Genomic DNA, 21,111 nt, shown 5'->3' with positions numbered 1-21,111 from the left:
ATCATAAAGCCTTTCTCTAAAGAAGGGCATATTTGGCAGAAAGGAAGGCACTAAAAATATTCATTTAGTGCCCAAGGATTATTCAAAGGTTAGTGTATATATGTTTAAGTGCTCAAGTCAAATAGGCCAAAGCCGATAATCACTGTAGATGACAGTGCAGTTGGATCTTTTCCACACTGACATAGTGGTGACATCACCCAACAGGGAGCAGACATATTAGCCAACATAACAGAACATGAAATTAAAGAGTAGAGTCTTTTTAGTCGTATTACTCTCAGGAAGTCCTGAACAACTCGGTGATAGAACAGGCTTGTGTGAAGTGAATTGGACCTTACCTATAATACCTTTTTCCAACTAAAGTCTAAGTCCCTTGAAGTCAGTGACCAAGCCTTAGATGCCAATATTCCCCTTCAGAGTCGATGAACACAATGCATCAAAATCTTCTGGGAGTGTTTTTATTTATTTATTTTTATTCCAATGGCCCAATTTTCATATATCAGGTTCAGATCTGGAGTAGGGCCCGGGTACAGGTATTTTCACATTCCGATTTGTAGCCAGGCTTAAGAAGCGCTGAGCCGGCATAGGCAGTGCTCAAATAATGTGCAGTGCTCATACAAGATTTGAGAAAGGCTGGTTTCTATTAGTAGAATAGGTGATCTCCTAGGCATTCACATTTAAAATTTAGCACTCTCTTGAATTTCTATTTCTTCCTAACATCCTTTAATCATCCCTCATCCCGCCACTACCAGCCTACCAACTGTTTATTCTTCTTTGATCTCCATTTGTTCTCTCTCCTCATTATGTTTCATATATTCTGACACATTTACTAATAGCTATTACAAATCTGTTTCCCAGCTAATGCTGTTTTCTGTCTCTCACATATCTCATAACTCCATTAGTAAATGCTCCAAAAATCTTTGTAAAATACAACGCTTATTAAGTTATGCCTCCGCTTGGAAACCTCCAATGGCTTTGGAAACTGAAACCATCTATCCCTACCTAGTTTACTAGTTACATTAATGTATTTCTCTTCCATTGTCTTTATTATCAAAGGAGATTCTTGCCTAATAAATAAATGATATTGTGCATTGCAGGGACTTTCTGAGAGATCCATTTATTCTTCAGCAAAAAGCATCAGTAGTTTATATCCTAGACTTTTTGAATTCCTCATCTCAAAAGTCTCAAAATCCTCTCCTTGCTGTGTCCAACAATTCTAAACAATTATATGGTGATCCTTACCCTATCCTAACCAAGTCCCATGTTGAAAGGCCTACCCTAAACTACACAGCAAGTTCTCAATAAAACCTAACCTGATCTTCTGCCTCTGGGGCACTACCAAATTTCTCAAGATTGTCTTTTTAGTTACCTACATGAACATCAAAACTCAACACTGTCTTATCAACATGTTGCCTTAGTGATATTTGGGAAGCCAGTATTCTACACTTCTTCAATCCCAGCAGAACTGTGTCCCAGCATTCCTTCCCAGCCTGGTATTCCAGATCTTCCAGAGCAGAATCTCAACGATCTTTCTTATCTTATCACTTACAATTCTCCTTTACCTTCTCCGTGTGTCAGACTGTGTGGGCAAACTTCTACTCTCTGCAGACATCACTACCCTTCTTATTCCATGTTGCTCCCTCATACTAACATCTCTCTTCAGCTTAGTTTTCACCTGAACTAACATTTGAGGAGAATTTATAACACAGCTAAACAATTGGGATTAGATTATTTTTATGGCCCCTTTGAATCTTTTTATGTTAAGACCTATCATTGAGTCTATGCCAGCAGTGAGGTAAGGAGTGAGCAATAGAGGGATATTGGCTAAAAGGATGGAAAGATGTTGATTAATGATATACTATCAACCACAAAATCCCCTGACTGGCTATGATCTTTTTCTAATTTAGAGATATTTACAAACTTGACTTTCACTTTATCTTCTTTCATTCTTTGTTAATATCAGCCTTCATAAGGCTTTAGTGAAATTTTAATAGGTGAAGGTTTTGATCCCTCCTCCTCCAGGATCATAACTATGGTGTAAAAAAATGAAATTCAATTGGCTTAGTGAGATGTGTGCCTCCCAAAGACATTTTGATTCTTAGTACTCTAAGATCTCTTAGGCACTTGGAAATTGGATGTACCTTGATTTATCTGTAGCTCTATTATCATCCTGGGCTGTAGAGCCAAGCTGACTGATCTGAAATTCTCTTGGTTTCTATTTGTTTAGAAAGAGTGGTGGATTTGAAACCTTTCCTTAGACTGGGGGTTGGTGGAAAAGCTATTTTGTTTTATTCTGAGTCATGAAAAGGCAGTACATTTATATTATGTAAGTGATAATTCATAAGGCATTTGGGAAATGAGTATCACTTAGACACTTAGACATTCATTAAAAAAAGAAATTATAAAACAAAAACAGGTAGAAATAAAATAAAAACAAAAATATGGAAAAATATATGAGATCAAAAAATGAAGAATTAAAAAAACCTTACTTTGGGACAGTGGGGCAGGAAAAGAAAAAGCGAACCATAGAATAAATTCACAGGAAGGGTGCTAAAATAATTTTAAAATGTGTATTAATAAAATATATATAAGATAAAATAAAAGCAGAAGGTAAATTGAAGGACTCCAACAATTGTATGAAATAGATTTCTGCAGAATAAAACAGAGAATAATAGGGAAGCAATACTTGATAAGAAAATAGATGAGAATATTCCAGAATTAAATAAACATGAGTCCTAAGATTAAAAGTTCTCATTGAATATCAGCAAGATAAATGAAATTAAATACATACTTGACACATGAACATTATAATGAACCTGCAAAGGACAATAATAGGGAGAATATCTTAAAAGTTAAGAGAAATAGAGGATAGATTATCTCCAAAAGAGCAAAAATTAGACTGAAAGAAAATTTCTTATTAGAGTAGATGTCAGGAGATCAGGAACGACAGCTTGGAATTACTTAGGGGGGAAAAAAACCACCTAAAAAACCCCCCCAAAAAACCTGTCAACCCAGACATACAATATCCTATAAAACAAATGGGAGGTAAAATGTTAACACTGGGCCTATGATTCCCTCATTATTTATTGGGTTGGCAACTGGGGGGAAGTGAATGACCTTTAGCTTCCCTATAAAATACCAATGACCTTGAACAGACCTCTTTGCAGTATGATAATGGTAATTACTATAGACAGGGAGTCTTTATCTAGAAAATGCTTTTCAAAGGATATGCTTTGTGTAACTAGATTACTTCTTGTAAATGAACCTGGAGTTTATGGATTTATGGAGCATGGCTTGCTGGAGAATGGGGGGTAGTCATCTAAGCACTCCCCTATGTCTGTAATTATCAGAGTATAAAATAAAAGAGCTCCAAGTCCCTAATGTCTTATTTTATGAAAAATTTAGCATACAGGGGTTGGCAAAGGTAAGTTTACAGTTGTGAGTACATGAAACATGAAGTTTATTCTTGTACTATTATGTATTATTTATTTTATTATTTACTTGTATTACAACTGTAACCTTACTTTTGCCTGACCCTTTATGCTGCTCAACATTATTCTGTTTATCTGAAATGGAAACACATTCTAACACAGGGAAAGGAACATTTTCAGAAGCTGCATATGTTGGTTTTGAGTTCTTGCAGGAAATGAATGTCTTGCCTGAGCTCTTGCTTGCCTGTATCCTTTGAATCATTAATCAAGTTTGGTGCTGGGTAAGTTCTATAATGTGCAGAATGTTCTTTGGCAATTCAACCCTTTGGGTTAACACAGCTATCATTAAAATATCCTGAACAAATTTTCAAGCATACCAAGAATAAGAAAGCTTGCCACCCACAGACTCGTACTGGAAGAACTAGAAGATGTTAACAAAAAGAAAAGTTAACCCAGAGGGAAAGAGGATACAAAAGAAACAATGGTGAATACAGAAAGTGATATATTTTGGTAAAGTTAATTAACTGTTAAAGGAAGAAAACATAACAAAATCAGTGAGGGTGTACAGTCTTGTGTTACTTTACAATGGGGATGCGTTCTGAGCAATGCTTCATTAGTCAGTTTGTCATTGTGCAAACATAGATTTCATTTACACCAATGCAGGTAGTATAGCCTCTACACTATAAAGTATACCGCTATCATATATGCAGTTCATCGTTCATTGAAACACTGAGCATGGATGTGTGTGTATATGTTTGTGGGTGTGTGATGCTTTATATAAACTCTCATGAGTTTTTCCTTAAACTAACTTGACTTATCTAGAGAAAATATGAGCCAGTTGAATGATTTATAATTGAATGGCAGGAAAGAAAAAAAAATAAGGGGAAGACCATACTAGTCTTTAATAGCTTTAACAGATTATAGAGTCAGTTCTTGACTCATGTCCCTTTTGTAGCATTCAATTGTCATTTTTGACAATACAAATTAAAATAAATTTATAAAATAATATATGGCCACTCACATTTTATCAGGTGTGTCTTAAACAAGTTAACCTTGCCAACAGACGAGTCTGTCCTTTGGTCTTTGCTTCTGGGAAGCCACATCTAAGACCTTGGAATAGTTGGTAGGAAGGTCTTTTTTTTTTTTTTTTTTTTTTTTTTTTTCAAGTTCATCAGGGGATTTTATTTTTTTTTTTTATTTTTTTTTTAATTAAATCTTTATTGTTCAGATTATTACATTTGTTCCTCTTTTTTTCCCCCCCCCATAACTCCCCTCCTCCCAGTTCCCGCCCCACCCTCCGCCCTCACTCCCCACCAACTGTCCTCATCCATAGGTGCACGATTTTTGTCCAGTCTCTTCCCACATCTCCCACACCCCTTTCCCCCATAAGAATAGTCAGTCCATTCCCTTTCTATGTCCCTGATTCTATTATAATCAACAGTTCATTCTGTTCATCAGATTATTAATTCACTTGATTCTTAGATTCACTTGTTGATAGATGCATATTTGTTGTTCATAATGTGTATCTTTACCTTTTTCTTCCTCTTCCTCTTCTTAAAGGATACCTTTCAGCATTTCATATAATCCTGGTTTGGTGGTGATGAACTCCTTTAGCTTTTCCTTATCTGTGAAGCTCTTTATCTGACCTTCAATTCTGAATGATAGCTTTGCTGGGTAAAGTAATCTAGGTTGTAGGTTCTTGGTATTCATCACTTTGAATATTTCTTGCCACTCCCTTCTGGCCTGTAAAGTTTCTGTTGAGAAATCAGCTGACAGTCGTATGGGTATTCCCTTGTAGGTAACTCGGTTTCTTTCTCTTGCTGCTTTTAAGATTCTCTCTTTATCTTTTGCTCTTGGCATTTTAATTATGATGTGTCTTGGTGTGGTCCTCTTTGGATTCCTTTTGTTTGGGGTTCTCCGCGCTTCTTGGACCTGTAAGTCCATTTCTTTCACCAGGTGGGGGAAGTTTTCTGTCATTATTTCTTCAAATAGGTTTTCAATATCTTGTTCTCTCTCATCTTCTGGCACCCCTATAATTCTGATGTTGGTACGCTTGAAGCTGTCCCAGAGGCTCCTTACACTATCCTCGCATTTTTGGATTCTTTTTTCATTTTGCTTTTCCGGTTGGATGTTTTTTGCTTCCTCGCATTTCAAATCATTGACTTGATTCTTGCGCTCCTCTGGTCTGCTGTCGGGCGTCTGTATAATATTCGTTATTTCAGTCCGTGTATGCTTAATTTCTCGTTGGTTCCCCAATATAAGATCGAGGGTCTTATTAGTTTTCGTGTAGATCTCATTAAGTTTATCGACAGCTTCTAAACAGTTCTTGAGGGACCTTAAAAGTGTGGTTCTGAACTCTATTTCTTCCATTGACAATTTTGTCCTGTTTCTTTGTCTCCGCATTTTGTTATGCTTCCTTGGTGTACCCCCTAGTGGTCTTTGTTCGAAGTCTTATAGTTAAATCTTGATTGTTGTAGCTAATTCCAGGGAGGGTTTGACCTCCAGGCCAAGTGACTATGAGAATCAGCTGTGTCAGCAGTGAGAGAACTTCTGTCCTCTAGGGAGGTGCTAATCTAGCCTTTGCCTGAGGCTATCCGGCAAATGCCTTTGCCTGAGGCTATCCGGCAAATGCCTCCGTGCAGGGCTTGGGCGGGGCGGGTCGCACAGGATCAACAGGGTGGGCCGGAGAGAGCAGTTATGGCGGCTCTCAGTCCTGTCCCCAGGGGCTCTGCCTCTCTGAGTCCCAGCACCCGCTGCAAAGCTCGGAGAGAAAGCTGCACTCGCTCTGACCGAAGCCAGACAGTCCCGCTTCTCCCGTTTGAGTCTGGGTCCCTAAAGACTCGCCCGGATCTGGTGCTCAGAGTCTGCGACTCCCTCCCGATTGAAAACAACAACCGTGCCCTCCGCCGCCAGCCCGCTCCGCGCACTCCGCACCTCAGAATTTGACTTCACCACTGCGCCTCCTCTGAGTGTCCGTGTGCGTTTCTCTTTCCTCCTAGTTGTAGGACTTCCACTCAGCCAGCGTTTCTGTGGTTCTGGGTGATGTCCGTTCCGTGTTTTAGTTTCACTTTTGAAGTAGTTGTTCAAAGCAGCAAACTCCGGCGTTAACCTATGCCGCCATCTTGGTTCTCTCCCGGTAGGAAGGTCTTTATTTGCCTGGGAGTCTTGGCCAATGTAACAATGCGGCTTTGAGCCACATCAAAAATGTGATTGAGGGTGGGGGCTTTGGGTCACATGGTATCAGCTGTATCTTCTGAAGGGCTGAAAGCTGAGATATCCTATGGGCAGTCAACAGTGTTTATGTGATAGAGGCCCAGGAAAGGCTTGGGACACAAAGGTTCAGGTGCGCTTCCCTGGTTGGCAATGCTCTGTGCGTGTTTCAGACATCAGTGCCAGGAAAGGAAATCTTGACTCCCAGGGGAGAGAACAATGGAAACTCCACATCTGGAAGTTTTCCTGGATTTTGCCCCATGTTCTTCCCTTGGCTGATTTTAATGTGTATCCTTTAATGAACAGTAATGAACAGTAATCCCAAGTATAGCAGTTTTCAGTGGATTTTGTGAGTCCCAGTCTAGTGGATCATTAAAACTGAGGTGGTTTAGGGGGACCCACCAAACTAATACTAGGTAAAATGAAAATACTTAATGCATGCTCATCCACGTGATTATAAGTTTATTTCTTTCACCCTGGCTTGTCAATAAGCACATATTGTTGAGTATCAGTTTGATATGTACATGAAGAAGAATATTGTCTATGAATCAATTTTAATTCTAACCAAGGCTATTTGGTAATATTCCTTATGTTAAAAATTGCTGAAAGTATGCAGTTTTATTATTTATTTATGTTTTTATTGAATTTATTGAGGTGACATTGTTTAATAAAATTATATTGGCTTCAGGTGTACAAATCTATAATACATCATACGTATATTGTATTGTGTGTTCACCACTCCAACTCAAGTCTCCTTCCATGATCATTTATCGCCCCCTTTACCCTTCTCCACCTCCCTTCCCCTCTGGTAATCACCATGCTACTGTCTGTTTCTATGAGGTTTTTTTGTTTGTTCGTTTTTGCTTACTCCCTTCACCTTGTTCACCCAGCCCCACAACCCCCTTCAATGTGCACAATTTAAAGTGTTACAAAAACAATAACCAGGCAGCTTTGCTTTATATTGTTTATATGAGGCAGGTATTTCAAAGTCTGCTTTTTGTGTGTGTGTTTTAGCAGCAAATTTTGTTGACTTTCACTGGAAGCCCATCTTTAGGGCAGAAGATTTTGGTGGATGTTTTTGTGCAGCAGGTTTCTTGACATCTGTGTGTGGAAAGCTATTTTTCCCCTCTCACAGGGACTGGTCAAAGGCTGAGGTTTGCTTTCAGTGACATTGCGTTAATTGTCTCCCTTGAGGATGCCAGAGCGCTGAGGGCAAGTTAGCATTTCCTGACTTCTGCTTCCTCTGGATTCCATGCTCCTTGCCTCTAATAGCACTGTTTATGCCTGCAGCGTGGCTGCTGCCACCTCCTGCTTTGCTGGGACTTGCTCTACTACCGTTTACTGATGCCTGTCTAGTGAACTTAAGGGAGAAAGTGTCCAGTTACTTTGGTCTAGTTAGCTGCAGTTGATGCTAGATGGACAGAGGGCTGGTTTTAAGGAGAAGCAGGGTTGGTTCCTGGACAGTGAAGCCCTTGCTTGAAATCCCATCACCCTTCTGCTCGAGGCATTTTGTTCTCTCAGTGGATTATAGAGCTTCGTTATATTTATTTTCAGTCTACATTTTGGGTTTGATCTCAAATGTCTCCCAGAGAGAATGAGGAGCTATCCCAATAAACAGATCACGATATTTTCCTCTGGGAACGGTTTTTTATTGTTTGTTTGTTTTGCTGCACAAGATCAACACCTGTAGGGAGTCTGAGGGCATGAGGAATAAAAGAAGTCACGATGATCTTTCACATGTATCACTTTATCAGTGTTTCCAAATAAACTGAAGCCTGTTTCTATTGATTTGAGATGCTTTTTCATAGGCTCCTCATAAAAGGAATGTAAGCTGTTATCCTTTGTCTCACTCTGCTTTGTTCTCCAAGAACGGACACTCCGTATATTATTGATTTCTTTTGCTATTAAAAGACACAATGACTGTGGCACACTGAGGACGTGTGTGCTGCGCACATGTGTACATGGCGTAAAGAAACTCTGACCAGTCTACGAAGGTACAGGCTGAACATGTTATTCCCCTGATTAAAATCTTTCAAAATCTCCGATAGCAAGGAAAAAAAAATCTCAAATCCATTGACATGGCATTTGAAGCATTTCATGGTCTGGCCCATAGACCCTTTTCCAGCTTCAATAATTCACAGTTACAATGATTATTTGTGAATATGACATTCCTCACTCATAAAACATGTTTCATAGTAAATAGGTTTAACTTCTGAAAAGGATTTTTAAGTTCCCTCCCCAGTGCTATATCCTTCTCCTTTGTCCATAGTAAGTTGATATTTATCTGGAAACTGTACTCTTCTCCTAGTCTCTGTTTGGGTGGGATTAATCCCCTACATCAGCACATCCTATTCCTCTGGATAGTAAATAGTTAATGAACCAAATTGGGCCACAGAATGAAAGCAAGTCACAAAATATAGGTAGGATCTACCAGAAGAAATCACTTTTTCGCCATTCCCCCGACCATGGTATTGAAAGGAATTTTAGAGATAAAACAGTCAGGGTTAGGGAGTCCTAGGAATAAAGAGGGTCCATGGGGGAGGGATGCATAGGTGAGGAAGGCATACATGCACAGAGAATAGAATAGTGCCACAGGATAAGGGGAGCAGATGGCATACACTCACAGAGGATAAAGAAAAGTCACAGAGTATTGGGAAGAAGGAAACATACTTTCACAGAGGAGAGAGAAATGTCTACAGATGCTGGAAAGAGGGAAACATTTTCACAGGAGATAGAGGAATGTTGCAAGATAAGGGGGGGGAGCAAGAGGGGGAACCACGTGGGTTTTGGACTTTGAAGCTGATACTCTGCAGAAGGGTGACAAATTAGAAAGCATAGGGTCATAAAATGGGGAAGGGGTCCAATTAGAAAGGAGCATGAAGAGATAAAGAACTACAGCATTTATAAACCTTAGAAAAAATGGGGCTCAGTTGGTTACTCCCTTGGGAACCACTTCCTACGTGTGAGTCTGTATTTGCTTCCAATAAATTTCCACCCTTTTACTAACAAGACCTTTTAGTCTGCGAATTTGAGGCAAGAACTTGCAAGGGGGAGATCTGCTTCCCAAACCCCATGTTTTAGTATTGTGTGAGAATGAGAAGTCTGGAACTTGTCTATCATTTTGCTTCTACAGGGAGAGAGAATTTGATTTGTTGGATGTTGGTGTAGGCATGTGAGGATGAAGCTGATATCATGGATGATGAATAGACAGACACAGGGCAGAAGTAATTTCTCAGTGACATTATGAGCAGCTTAATCAAACATTACCTGAAGCCTACCCTTATTTCTTCCCAGCTTTATTGAGATATAATTGACACATAACATTGTGTAAGTTTAAGGTGTACACTGTGTTGATTTGATCAGTTATATGTTGAAAAATATTTACACTATAGATTAAACCTTACCTAAAGACAGCACCCCTTACAATTTTTGGTTACGTGAGCCAATATATTCCTTTTGTTATGCCATTTCAAATTTTTGTCTGACACTTTAAAATGTAGCCAATGGTCCTACAAACAACTGCTTTGTAAAAACATATAAGAAGTATAGTCTAATTATAAAAGCTTCCTTATTGATAAAATATTTTCTGTATGAACTAGACAGAACTAATCATTTTACTTTTCTAATATAAAAATAATTTAGCTCAAGAAACCTGATTGAGCTTTATACGTTTTCAAATCTTTACTTATCCTAGGTTCTGCTTAGCTGAGCCAGTCAGTTGAATCTGCTCTAATGATATTCCCTGTGCTTCTTTAGTTGGCCTGAACTTACTTCCTGCTGCGTTAGTCTTGCTTGCTCCTTTCTTTACCTGCTGCACCTCTCTTAGGCACGTATGCAGTACCCTGACATGGCATGAGAAAAGCAGTCAGAAAACCAGCATCCCATTGTAGCTGGTTAGATGTAATCCAAATCAATTCACTATCTAGTAGAATCAATCAGCAGAAAAAAAGTCATTATAAAAGTATATCTCACTTGCTTGTTTTCTATCCCAGACAGGCTAAATATTTAATAGGAATCCAGGTGTTATTTATTCATTTTTATTAGGTTCTTCTGACACCCAGTCCTACATTGTGATGGGCAATTAAGGTAAATATATGCATATGGAGAGAACTTTGCTCTGGGAAAGTATTTTTACACCAGTCCCAGTCCAATTGAGTTATGGTTTAAGTATCTCTTGCTTAAAAACTTTATTTATAGGTAGTATATATACCTTAAACTATTTGTATTCTTTTATTCGTGAGAAAATCAGAAACTCTGATTGGTAGTGAATCTTTTTTTCATGCCAATATGCAATTAATATTGTCATTGATTTTGTTATCTACAATGGTGGTGTTGCTTATTAAAGATTCTTAGTAGCTCTGAGATTGCTTGCATGTAAATAAATTACAACTACACAATTGTTTAGTGTGCTTTGAATATTTATATATTTTTTTACATGGTTTATCTAAATTTTACTTGATTATAAAATTTTCAAGGATGGCTCGCTTAATATTTTCAGGCTTTTAAAACATTGAAAATAAAAATAATTAGAAGGGCCTGAAAACAATGAAATTGGTAGACTACATTTCAGTCAACCTATATAATTACAGTGGCCATATTTCCCTAACTCCTTTTAATAATAATAAAAATAATAATAATAGCAATATTAGCCAATACCTATTGTTTACTATGCAGCAGGCATTATTCTGCTCTTTATAGGGAATATAAGTTCATATGAGCTCTTTATAGGGAATAATTTATTTAAGCATCAAAGCAATCTTATTAATGACAATATTATTTCCCCCAATCTACAGATGAAGCAACTAAGGCCAGAGAGATTAGGTAACTTGGCTTGACCTTTTAGGATAATAAGTAACTAATAAGTAAAACTGCAAATCTCTCTCCTTCTTACTTTGTTGTACCCACTCCCCTTCCCCTCCTCCTTTCTCTCTCTCTCTTTTTCTCTCTTTCTTCAACCCTCCCCCTCCCTCTTCTCTCTTTCTTAGAAAATCTTTATCACTTTCTAATATACTGCATAGTTTACTGATTTATTATGCTTACTGTTTGTCTCCCCTGTTCGAAGGAGAGCTCCATGAGGGCATGAATCTTTGTTTATTGTATACCCCAGGCCTGAAGCAGTGAGGGCACAAGGTGGGTAGGCAATGCCTACTTGCTGAATGAATGAATGAATGAATGAAGTTGTAGCACCAGCAGTAAATAAAGGGTGTCTGGCAGCAGAGTACTTGCTTTTATTCACAACTCTATCTCGACTCAGAACCAACTGGGAGCAAGTAGAACTGGGCTCTATAGTAAAAGAAAAGATATTTAAAATAATAACTTATGAATCACGGGCACACCAGGACTTTTTGTATCCCTAACCTCTAATTCTCTCGAAGAACCTTACAGGTGGGAATACTTATTCCTAGTTTAAAATTAATGAAACAGGAGAAACCAAGATGGTGGCATAGGTAAACACCGGAGATTGCCGCCTCGCACAACCACTTCAAAAATACAACTAAAAGATGGAACGGACATCATCCAGAACCACAGGAAGGCTGGCTGAGGGGAAATTCTACAACTAGCAGGAAAGAGAAAAGCATACCGAGACTCAGAGGAGGCGCAGTGCTGAAGTAAAATACAAAGGTGCGGAGGTGCGTGCAGAGCTGGCTGGAAGCTGAGGGCACGGTTGTCTGTTTCAATCGGGAGGGAGTCTCAGGCTCTGAGCTCCAGTTCCGGGCGAGTCTCTGGGGACCCAGACACAAACGGGAGAAGCGGGACTGTCTGGCATTGGTCGGAACTCGAGGGCAGCTTTCTCTCCAAGGGGCTTGCAGCGATTACTGGGACACTGAGAGGCAGAGCCTCTGGGGACAGAACTGAGAGCAACCATAACTGCTCACTCCATCTGCCCTGTTGATCCCCTGGGACCCGCCCTGCCCAAGCCTTGTACGCAGGCATTTGCTGGTTAGCCTCAGGCAGAGGCTAGATTAGCGCCACCCTAGAGATCCAGGACAGAAGTTCTCCCACTGCAGACACAGCTGATTCTCACAGCCAATTGGCCTGGAGGTCAAATCCCTCCCAGTGTTACCTACAACAATCAGGCTTGGCTACAAGTCTGTGCACAAAGACCACAAGGGGGTGCACCAAGAGTGTCTACCTCAGGTAATTGGGACACTTAGCACAGAAAGCCACTCTATCGACACAGCAAAGCACAAAAAATGCCGAGAAAAAGAAACAGGACACAAATGACAGAAATGGAGGAAAACAGGCTGCTGGATATAGAATTCAAAACCACACTTTTGAGGTCTTTCAAGAGTCTTCTAGAGACTGCCAATAAACTTAATGAGATCTACAAGAAATCTAATGAGACCCTCAATGTTGTGATAAAGAACCAACTAGAAATTAAGCATACACTGACGGAAATAAAGAATATTATACAGAGTTCCAACAGCAGACTAGAGGATCGCAAGATTCAAGTCAAAGATTTGAAATACAAAGAAGCAAAAAACACCCAACCGGAAAAGCAAAATGGAAAAAGAATCCGAAAATACGAAGATAGTGTAAGGAGCCTCTGGGACAACTTCAAGCGTACCAACATCAGAATTATAGGGGTGCCAGAAGATTAGAGAGAGCAAGATATTGAAAACTTATTTGAAGAAATAATGACGGAAAACTTCCCCTACCTGGTGAAAGAAATAGACTTACAAGTCCAGGAAGCGCAGAGAACCCCAAACAAAGGGAATCCAAAGAGGACCACACCAAGACACATCATAATTAAAATGCCAAGAGCAAAAGACAAAGAGAGAATCTTAAAAGCAGCAAGAGAAAGAAACTCAGTTACCTACACGGGAATACCCATATGACTGTCAGCTGATTTCTCAACAGAAACTTTGCAGACCAGAAGGGAGTGGCAAAAAATATTCAAAGTGATGAATACCAAGAACCTACAACCAAGATTACTTTATCCAGCAAAGCTATCATTCAGAATTGAAGGTCAGATAAAGAGCTTCACAGATAAGGAAAAGCTAAAGGAGTTCATCACCACCAAACCAGTACTATATGAAATGCTGAAAGGTATCCTTTAAGAAGAGGAAGAAGAAGAAAAAGGTAAAGATACAAATTATGAACAACAAATATGCATCTATTAACAAGTGAATCTAAGAATCAAGTGAATAAATAATCTGATGAACAGAATGAACTGATGATTATAATAGAATCAGGGACATAGAAAGGGAGTGGACTGACTATTCTTGGGGGGAAAAGGGGTGTGGGAGATGCGGGAAGAGACTGGACAAAAATCGTGCACCTATGGATGAGGACAGTGTGTGTGGGGGGTGAGGGTGGAGGGTGGGTTGGGAACTGGGAGGAGGGGAGTTATGGGGGAAAAAAGAGGAACAAATGTAATAATCTGAACAATAAAGATTTAATTTAAAAAAAATTTCCAAGATAATTCTGCCATACAGGATCAAATGCATTGTGCTCAAAAATGTGCACTCACCAGCCCTCTGCAAAGGTTATGGTGATTCACACAGGACTGGATGTTCGAAGAGGAAGTTATGATGAGGGATGGTCCTCCCCTCAGATACTTCGGTACTTAGCCATGTCTTCTGAAAAGACTTTAGAAAGTTCTTGAGTCAACAGGCTTTTAAATTTCTTCATGGTATCAATCTTCCCTTTAACTTGTTCATTTTTCGCCAGAGCTCTTTCCAGGCACTCTTTGGTGTAGAGTTGTGGGTTTTGACCTTGATTTATATATTCGAAAACTTCTAAAGGTACAGTCATGTCTGGAAGCTGCTGTCTGCACTTACCAATATCCTGTAAGCCGGCCACGATCAAATTCAGTTTCTGGTTGAGCCCGGCCTGGCTGCTGGGCTGGAAGTCGCTGGCGATGATGCCGAGCTGCCGGATGTTCTCCAGATGCTCCTCCAGGTGGTCCCAGTTCTCGGCCATGGCCCCACGACCCCCTGCAACCCCATTCGTGTCTTCCTGCTTCCGCCGGAGCCCACGGCCACTTCCCTTTCCTCTAGGGGCGGGAGGAGGGGGCTGGATCTGGATGCCTGAACACCTCATCATGGCGGGATTCCAGGAGCACATAGCTCAAGAGAAGCAGCAGTGAAAGGGCGAGTCGTTGCGGGACCTACGTGGGCCGGCCGCCGGGCCCCATGAAGCACAGCCTGACCACGCTGCTGGCGGCCTCGGGCACCGACTCCCCAGCCCACGGCGGGAGCCCGCCACCCGCCTGCCGCCCCCGGACCAGGCCCACGTGGCAGCAGCGGCGGCGGGGGGGGGCATGTGCCCTCGCCCGAGGAGATGGAGGAGGAGGCGATCGCCGGTGCCCCCGGGAACAAGACGGAGGACGTGGACTTCCTGTCTGGGCTGGAACTGGTCAATCTGCTGGACCCCCGGCAACTGGACTGGCCCCTGGAGCCTGGGCTCAGCTCGCCCTGGGGGTGGGGCTAGGACTGCGCCCTCCATCTTGCCCTGGGTCTTCCATTTTTGGGGCAGAACCATGTGCTCGGAGGCGGGGGCTTCTTCCCGGAGGCCCAGGCCTCTGCTGGCCACGCCCAGGATTTCTCTGGACTAACCAATGATAATCAAGGGAAGTGCACGCCATCAATATGACCACATCCTGTGTAACAAGACCCGACTTGCACCTGGCCAATCGGTGGGGCCCACAGTCCCCTCCCCTGCCCTTACTATAAAACCCACAATCCCATCAGGCCTTGCTCTCTCTCTGCCACTGGTCTACTGTTGCATCAGTGAGTGTTGTTGGGGAGCTGAACTAGTTCGAAATGAAGGACTCTTTGCTTTTGCATTGGACTCGCTGGCTCCCTGTGGGTTCTTGGGAATCTTGAAATCTGGGCACAACAGCAGAAGCTGTACTGCCTTTTATGGCGATGTTGGGGTCCAACCCCAGCAGGTCCAGGGGTCCCCAAAGGTGTGGACAGAGTCTGGCAAAGAAGGAATGACACGGAGACAGCCTTCAGTTGATCAGCAGCCTAGCCAGGATCTCTAGCCAAGATCTCCAGCCAAGTTCTGTGTGTTATTGTTTTGTTACATCTGTATTTATACCAGTTGATTTTAATCCCATCAATTTCTATTCTAAAGGTTAGGGCGTTTCTTATCTCCATTCCAGGGAGTAAAGATTATGTAGCTTAAGGGTGATTGTTCGTAGTTAAAGTGATTAACTACCCTCCTGGCACTTAGTTAAGGGGTTTTATTCCCTCCCTTACTTCAGGGAAAAATCCTCACCTGGGGAAACAACCTTTCTCAGAGAGGTGACCTTGGTTAAAACACATAGCGCCAAGAAGGGGAGCAAACCTATTAAGAACAGTATGCCATATACGCCAGGTCCCTTGAACCATATGCTGTGCAGATGTTTTTTCCCTGCACCGACTGTGCCAAACAGCAAAGATGGACCGGCTTCCGGCATGGACTAACCTTAGAAGTCCTATCATGTCACTTCTACCAGAGCCTTGGTACATTTAGATTTCTGGAGAGGGAACCTAAACCCAACCTGCCCATGGGAGAAGCAAATTACATTGTTGGAAGAACAGGTAACATGGAAAATCTTATTGAAGCCATTTTCAGATAATACAACCTGTCACACTTCATATTGCAAAGAATAACAATGATCTACCGGCCTTTTCCTAGGACTGCACAAATGGTTAAACATCTTCAAATCTTTTCTATAACTAAGTCCATGAAAGAGTTTGGAAGAAAAATACCACCGGTAGATTTAAAAAGTACACAATTGAAAAATGCAACCTAAATTCATGATTAATTAACTAAAGAAACTTCTGAGAAAATTAAGAATAGAAAGAAACGTCCTGAATCTAATAAAGGATAAATAGTAAACTCTTGCAGAAGGCAGCAGACTTAGTGATGAAACTGTCACCCCAACTATTCAGTATCACTTTACACTGGAGTTCCAGTCAGCTTAGAGACAGTCATGGAAGTAAGTAGCACGTGGCCATTCCTTATGTCCTTGCTATTGTCTGCAGTTATTTTGACATTGAATCTCCTGAATTGTCATTAAAATTTATTTTTCATAAAAAAATAAAATAAAATTAATGAAACAGGGTCTCAGAGATGTCAAATAACTTACCTGAAAATTACAGTGTATGACTAGTAAAGATGAAAGCCTGAGTCTGATGTGCTTTTTTCACACTTAAATATTAGGTTCCTTCTATCAAGCTCTTATTTCTTTATTTTATAAAATATCAATAGCTAATGTTTATTAATGGACTAGAGGCCCAGTGCACGAATTCGTGCACCATTGGAGTCCCTTGGCCTGGCCTGAGGGATCAAGCCGAAACCAGTTCTTCAACATCCCCTGAGGGGTCCTGGATTGTGAGAGGGCACAGGTCAGGCCGAGGGACCCCACCGGTGCAAGATTGGGGCTGGGGAAGGACTTGGAGGTGGGCCATCTGGGGAGGGACCACGGGAGGGCTCCAAGGTGTTTCCGGCTCATCTCGCTCAGTCCCAATCAGTCGGATCCCAGCAGCAAGCTAACCTAAAGGTCGGAGTGTCTGCCCCCTGGTGGTCAATGAACGTTATAGCAAGTGGTTGAGTGGCCTTAGCATATTATTAACATATTACGCTTTGATTGGTTGAAAGGCCAACGGGTTGACCACTATGACTGTTTTGCATGCTTATTTCATGTAATAAATATTATTCCATAACTTCATAATTCAGGCACTATTATTAAGCCTTCACCAGGAAAGAAAATGGATATAGCATTTGATTGAGGTCACATAGCTGGTCAGTGGGAAAAGTACTTCAGAAAACCCAAACCCAGGCCTTTCCACACTGTCCTGGGCAGCCTTCTTCTATAAGTTCCTGCTAGATCCCAGCCCAGTAGATGTTCAGTCCATGCCCACCCACATGAAGAAATGAGAAATATATATATATATATATATATATATATATTCATAGAATATATAGGAATAAAATATATGACATAATTGAAAAATTAATTTAGCATCTATAAGCAAAATTTTTGCCAACTGAAAAATTTCTCTTTATTATAACCAATGACTCTTCTTTTGGGAGCATAATCACTTGGGTAACAATAACCCTTTCTTGGTTTAGTCCATATATATTGAGTATACTTGTAGGTGGCTCACTTTGCTTTGTGTTCCTCTTTTTAAAATGGTACAAATGATAAGAATGAACTCTATATCAAAATGAAACAAAACTTTTGAGTGGATTGGTGTTCCTTGGAGCATGGTTTTATGGGAGTAGTCTTTAGCTATTTCTACCAATGAAGACTTTAGAAACTATCACACTTATTCACAGAATGACCCTTTAAAATAAAACTATTTTGTAAACTGTATTGCTAAGAGATAATGTATAATGTTAGGCACTGACTTTCTTAATCTTCCTCTCCCTGTTTTTTTTTTCCTTTTAAGTGTTTATTTGAGCGACTGCTTTTATAAGTATCAAATTTTATTTAAATTGTTTCCCTTTTCTATTCATTTGTTTTCCTGATGAAGAAATGCTTTTTAGTCACGTAAAAATTACATTCATGCCTTTGGTTTAAAATTTATTAAATTTCCTTTTGTTGTTGTTTTTCTCTTTGTTTCTCTCTCTGAGCCCCATTTTTCTCATGTTCCCTGTATCCTTGTTTTCTGGACACTGGCCCAATCCTGAAGACCAGAGCCCAATTTCTGGAGCGGATTACAAATAATTGAGCCTTGGGACTAATGTACCATCTCATTTCAAGCACCAGGTCTTTTGATATTGATGAAACACTGAATCAGGAGCAATGAAGATTAAACCCCTGCTTATTTTTTAAAGTGCCATTAATTCTTTTTTACTAATACCTCTATACACTAAACAGCCAAAAGACAAAAACAAAACCCATGCCACAAATAACTGTTCATCTTCATTGCTGCCAACGCATAAACACATTAATATTAAATAACTAGTTTTCGAAACATTACAAAAAGGTATTTTTGGTTGAGTCACTGAGAAACATCTTGCATACATAGGATTTTTTTTAGCATAGAGGGGAAAAAACACCTGCCACAGCTCATCTCTCTAAACCAAATAAACTGTTAGGTAGGTGGTAGGCAACAGTGAGAATTATATTTGCCTAATACACAAAATCTTTTCTGACTTAAATATCTTTTTTCATATACAAAATAGCAGTCACTATTTTAAACATAAACTCCAGCATCAAAATATGACTAAGACATGTTGTTCTGCCTTTTCATTTTTATTATTTATTTAGTTTTGACTTTTAAATTTTTATTGTTGAAAGTATTATGTATGTCCCCCTTTTAAGTTCTCATTTCTTAAGTCTTATATAGGAATTTGTGCCAGTAGAGAATTTTTTGATTGTTTATTAAGAATAAAAATATTTGGGTATCTGTCATTTTTAAGCCCCATATAGAAAGTCCAAACTGGACATGGCGAATAGAAGTTGTGTTAATCATGATTATCTCAATGCCTACTTCACATCTGTACTTCCCCTAGTCCTTGAGGCTGGGCATAACTTAATCCAGTGAGCCATGTAGGCATTAATTCAACAAATAATTGACAGGTAACTATATATCATCTGCAATGGGTGCTGGGGATAAAGTCATGAGGAAAGCACTGCCCTGAGGACACTTCCATTCCAGTTGAGCAGGGGAAACACACTTTTGTAATTCAAAAAATTATTCAGTACAAGTGAGATAAAGACACAGATTAACCAGGGAAGATGCATTGAGAATGGCTGGGTGGGCTGCATTTAGAAAGAGCCTGGCCAGGGTAGGACACACCCAGAGAGGACATCTGAGCAAAGACTTGAAGAAGTCATTACAAGGGCACATGGATATAGAGAACTATATTCTATGAAGAAGGACAGCCAGTGTCATGGCCCTGAGACAGAGGCCACTGGACAAGTCATGTTCTAGGAATAACACAGAGCTTAGTCTGAGTCCACCGGATTGGCCAAAGGAAAGAGAATTGGGAAATACAGTCATAGTAATGGCAGAGTGCCCGATGATGTACATTTATGGAGACTGTTACATGGTGCTGGGCTTTTACTCTAAGTGAAAGGGGAACCTATGGAGAGTTTTGAGGAAATAATCCAAGTAGAGATGATGGTGTTAGTATTATATTTTCACCTCCAGAGATGATTGGACTCCAGTGAGGTGTATGTGTGCATGTTTAGTTATATATAGAGATAAGCCAAAGTAGGTTTACCATTGTGAAGCACAGAGTTTATTCTTGTATTATTTTATGTCTTTTTCCTATGAACAACTGTAAACTACTTTTGCCTGCCCCTGTATATGTAACTATACATAGAGATGTATCAAACCTTTAAGGTGGGCATGGCTCATAGGTTTTATCTCCAGTGCCAACTCTCATCTGTTGGTAGTGGCTGCCAGGTGTGTTGTGATGAGAAAGAGTCTGAGACCACGTTCTGGCTCAGAGGGAAAGTGTCCCGCAGTGTGTGAGGTGGTGTGGAGGTGATGGCAAGTATGTTCAATCTCTGTTCAAAGGCAACCGTCACTAGTAGATTTTAAATAGCAAAGACTCTTTCTCTTGGCTTAGAACACATAAACTATCATTTAACAGTAATTTCTACAATAGCAGTACCTAAAAAGGTTTTTAAAATGGCACTTTCACTAAGAATTTTCTTCATCAAGATATCTGTTCCTTAGCACTAAAGAACAAAATGCACCTCATTTTCTATACTCTCTGGAAAATAACTGATGTGTTCTTACAGAGGATAAACTTAAAAACCATACAGGCTTTTTAGGTAAACTAATTAACTATTACCATGTTCTCCTTGATAGGACTATGGACTTTGAGCCCTGACTGAGAAGTACTTTTGCTAATATCAGCCTTCCATTCTGTTTCAGCTTTTGCAATGGGCTTCGCGTATACCAATTTTCATGATGATTTCAGAATTCTTAGAATGACTTCATTTGGGCACATGGATAAAATACAGGCTAGATGTTACCCTCTAGTACTATTGGGATAATATTCCCCTTCACATAATGTTATATTTTTCACCCCCAGGGCCAACTAATTTTATTTATTGCTACTGTCTGTAACCCTTAAAGAATACATATGAATCTCCATATACATGTGTATAAAATAAAGCCTTAAAATGATTTATTCAAAATAGCAATCATTTGCATTTAGCAGGCATTGCAAATTTATCTTCTGTATAATGCTGCTACATCTTAAAAAGGCAATATCACAAATGAGATTATCCCATCAGAAAGCAATCCCAGACTAAAATAAATCAAGATATGTAGACTTTACAAATGGCCTCTAATGAATATTACCAGAAAGTGTGTGCAACTCAGATGTTCTAAGACAACAATTCATTGTGGAATTCTCAATGAAGGTTTTCCTTTAAAAATATATTACCAGCCTCAATCCAAGAGCATTAATAATCTTCTACCTTTTCAGAGCTGAGAAGATGGACATGGGATCATACAAACTGAAGTCTTCCAGTCCAACTCCCTCTTTTTAGGGATGGAGAAACCGA

General features: G+C 40.1%; 2 protein-coding genes across 2 annotated transcripts in view; both read right to left on the bottom strand.

The window, feature by feature from the left end:
* NEGR1 (neuronal growth regulator 1) overlaps positions 1 to 21,111 on the bottom strand; it is an 893,227-nt gene that overhangs the window by 68,631 nt on the left and 803,485 nt on the right. The window lies entirely within an intron of this gene.
* LOC132229468 (mediator of RNA polymerase II transcription subunit 10-like) lies at positions 14,131 to 14,564 on the bottom strand. The gene has a single exon (XM_059686079.1). The coding sequence runs from the start codon at positions 14,562 to 14,564 to the stop codon at positions 14,193 to 14,195; it is 372 nt and encodes a 123-aa protein (XP_059542062.1). The 3' UTR covers positions 14,131 to 14,192.

The sequence above is a fragment of the Myotis daubentonii genome, chromosome 3, assembly GCF_963259705.1.
Source record: "Myotis daubentonii chromosome 3, mMyoDau2.1, whole genome shotgun sequence".
Taxonomy (NCBI): domain Eukaryota; kingdom Metazoa; phylum Chordata; class Mammalia; order Chiroptera; family Vespertilionidae; genus Myotis; species Myotis daubentonii.
The sequence above is the reverse complement of the archived record's forward strand: the minus strand, read 5'-3'. Positions and strand labels throughout refer to the sequence as shown.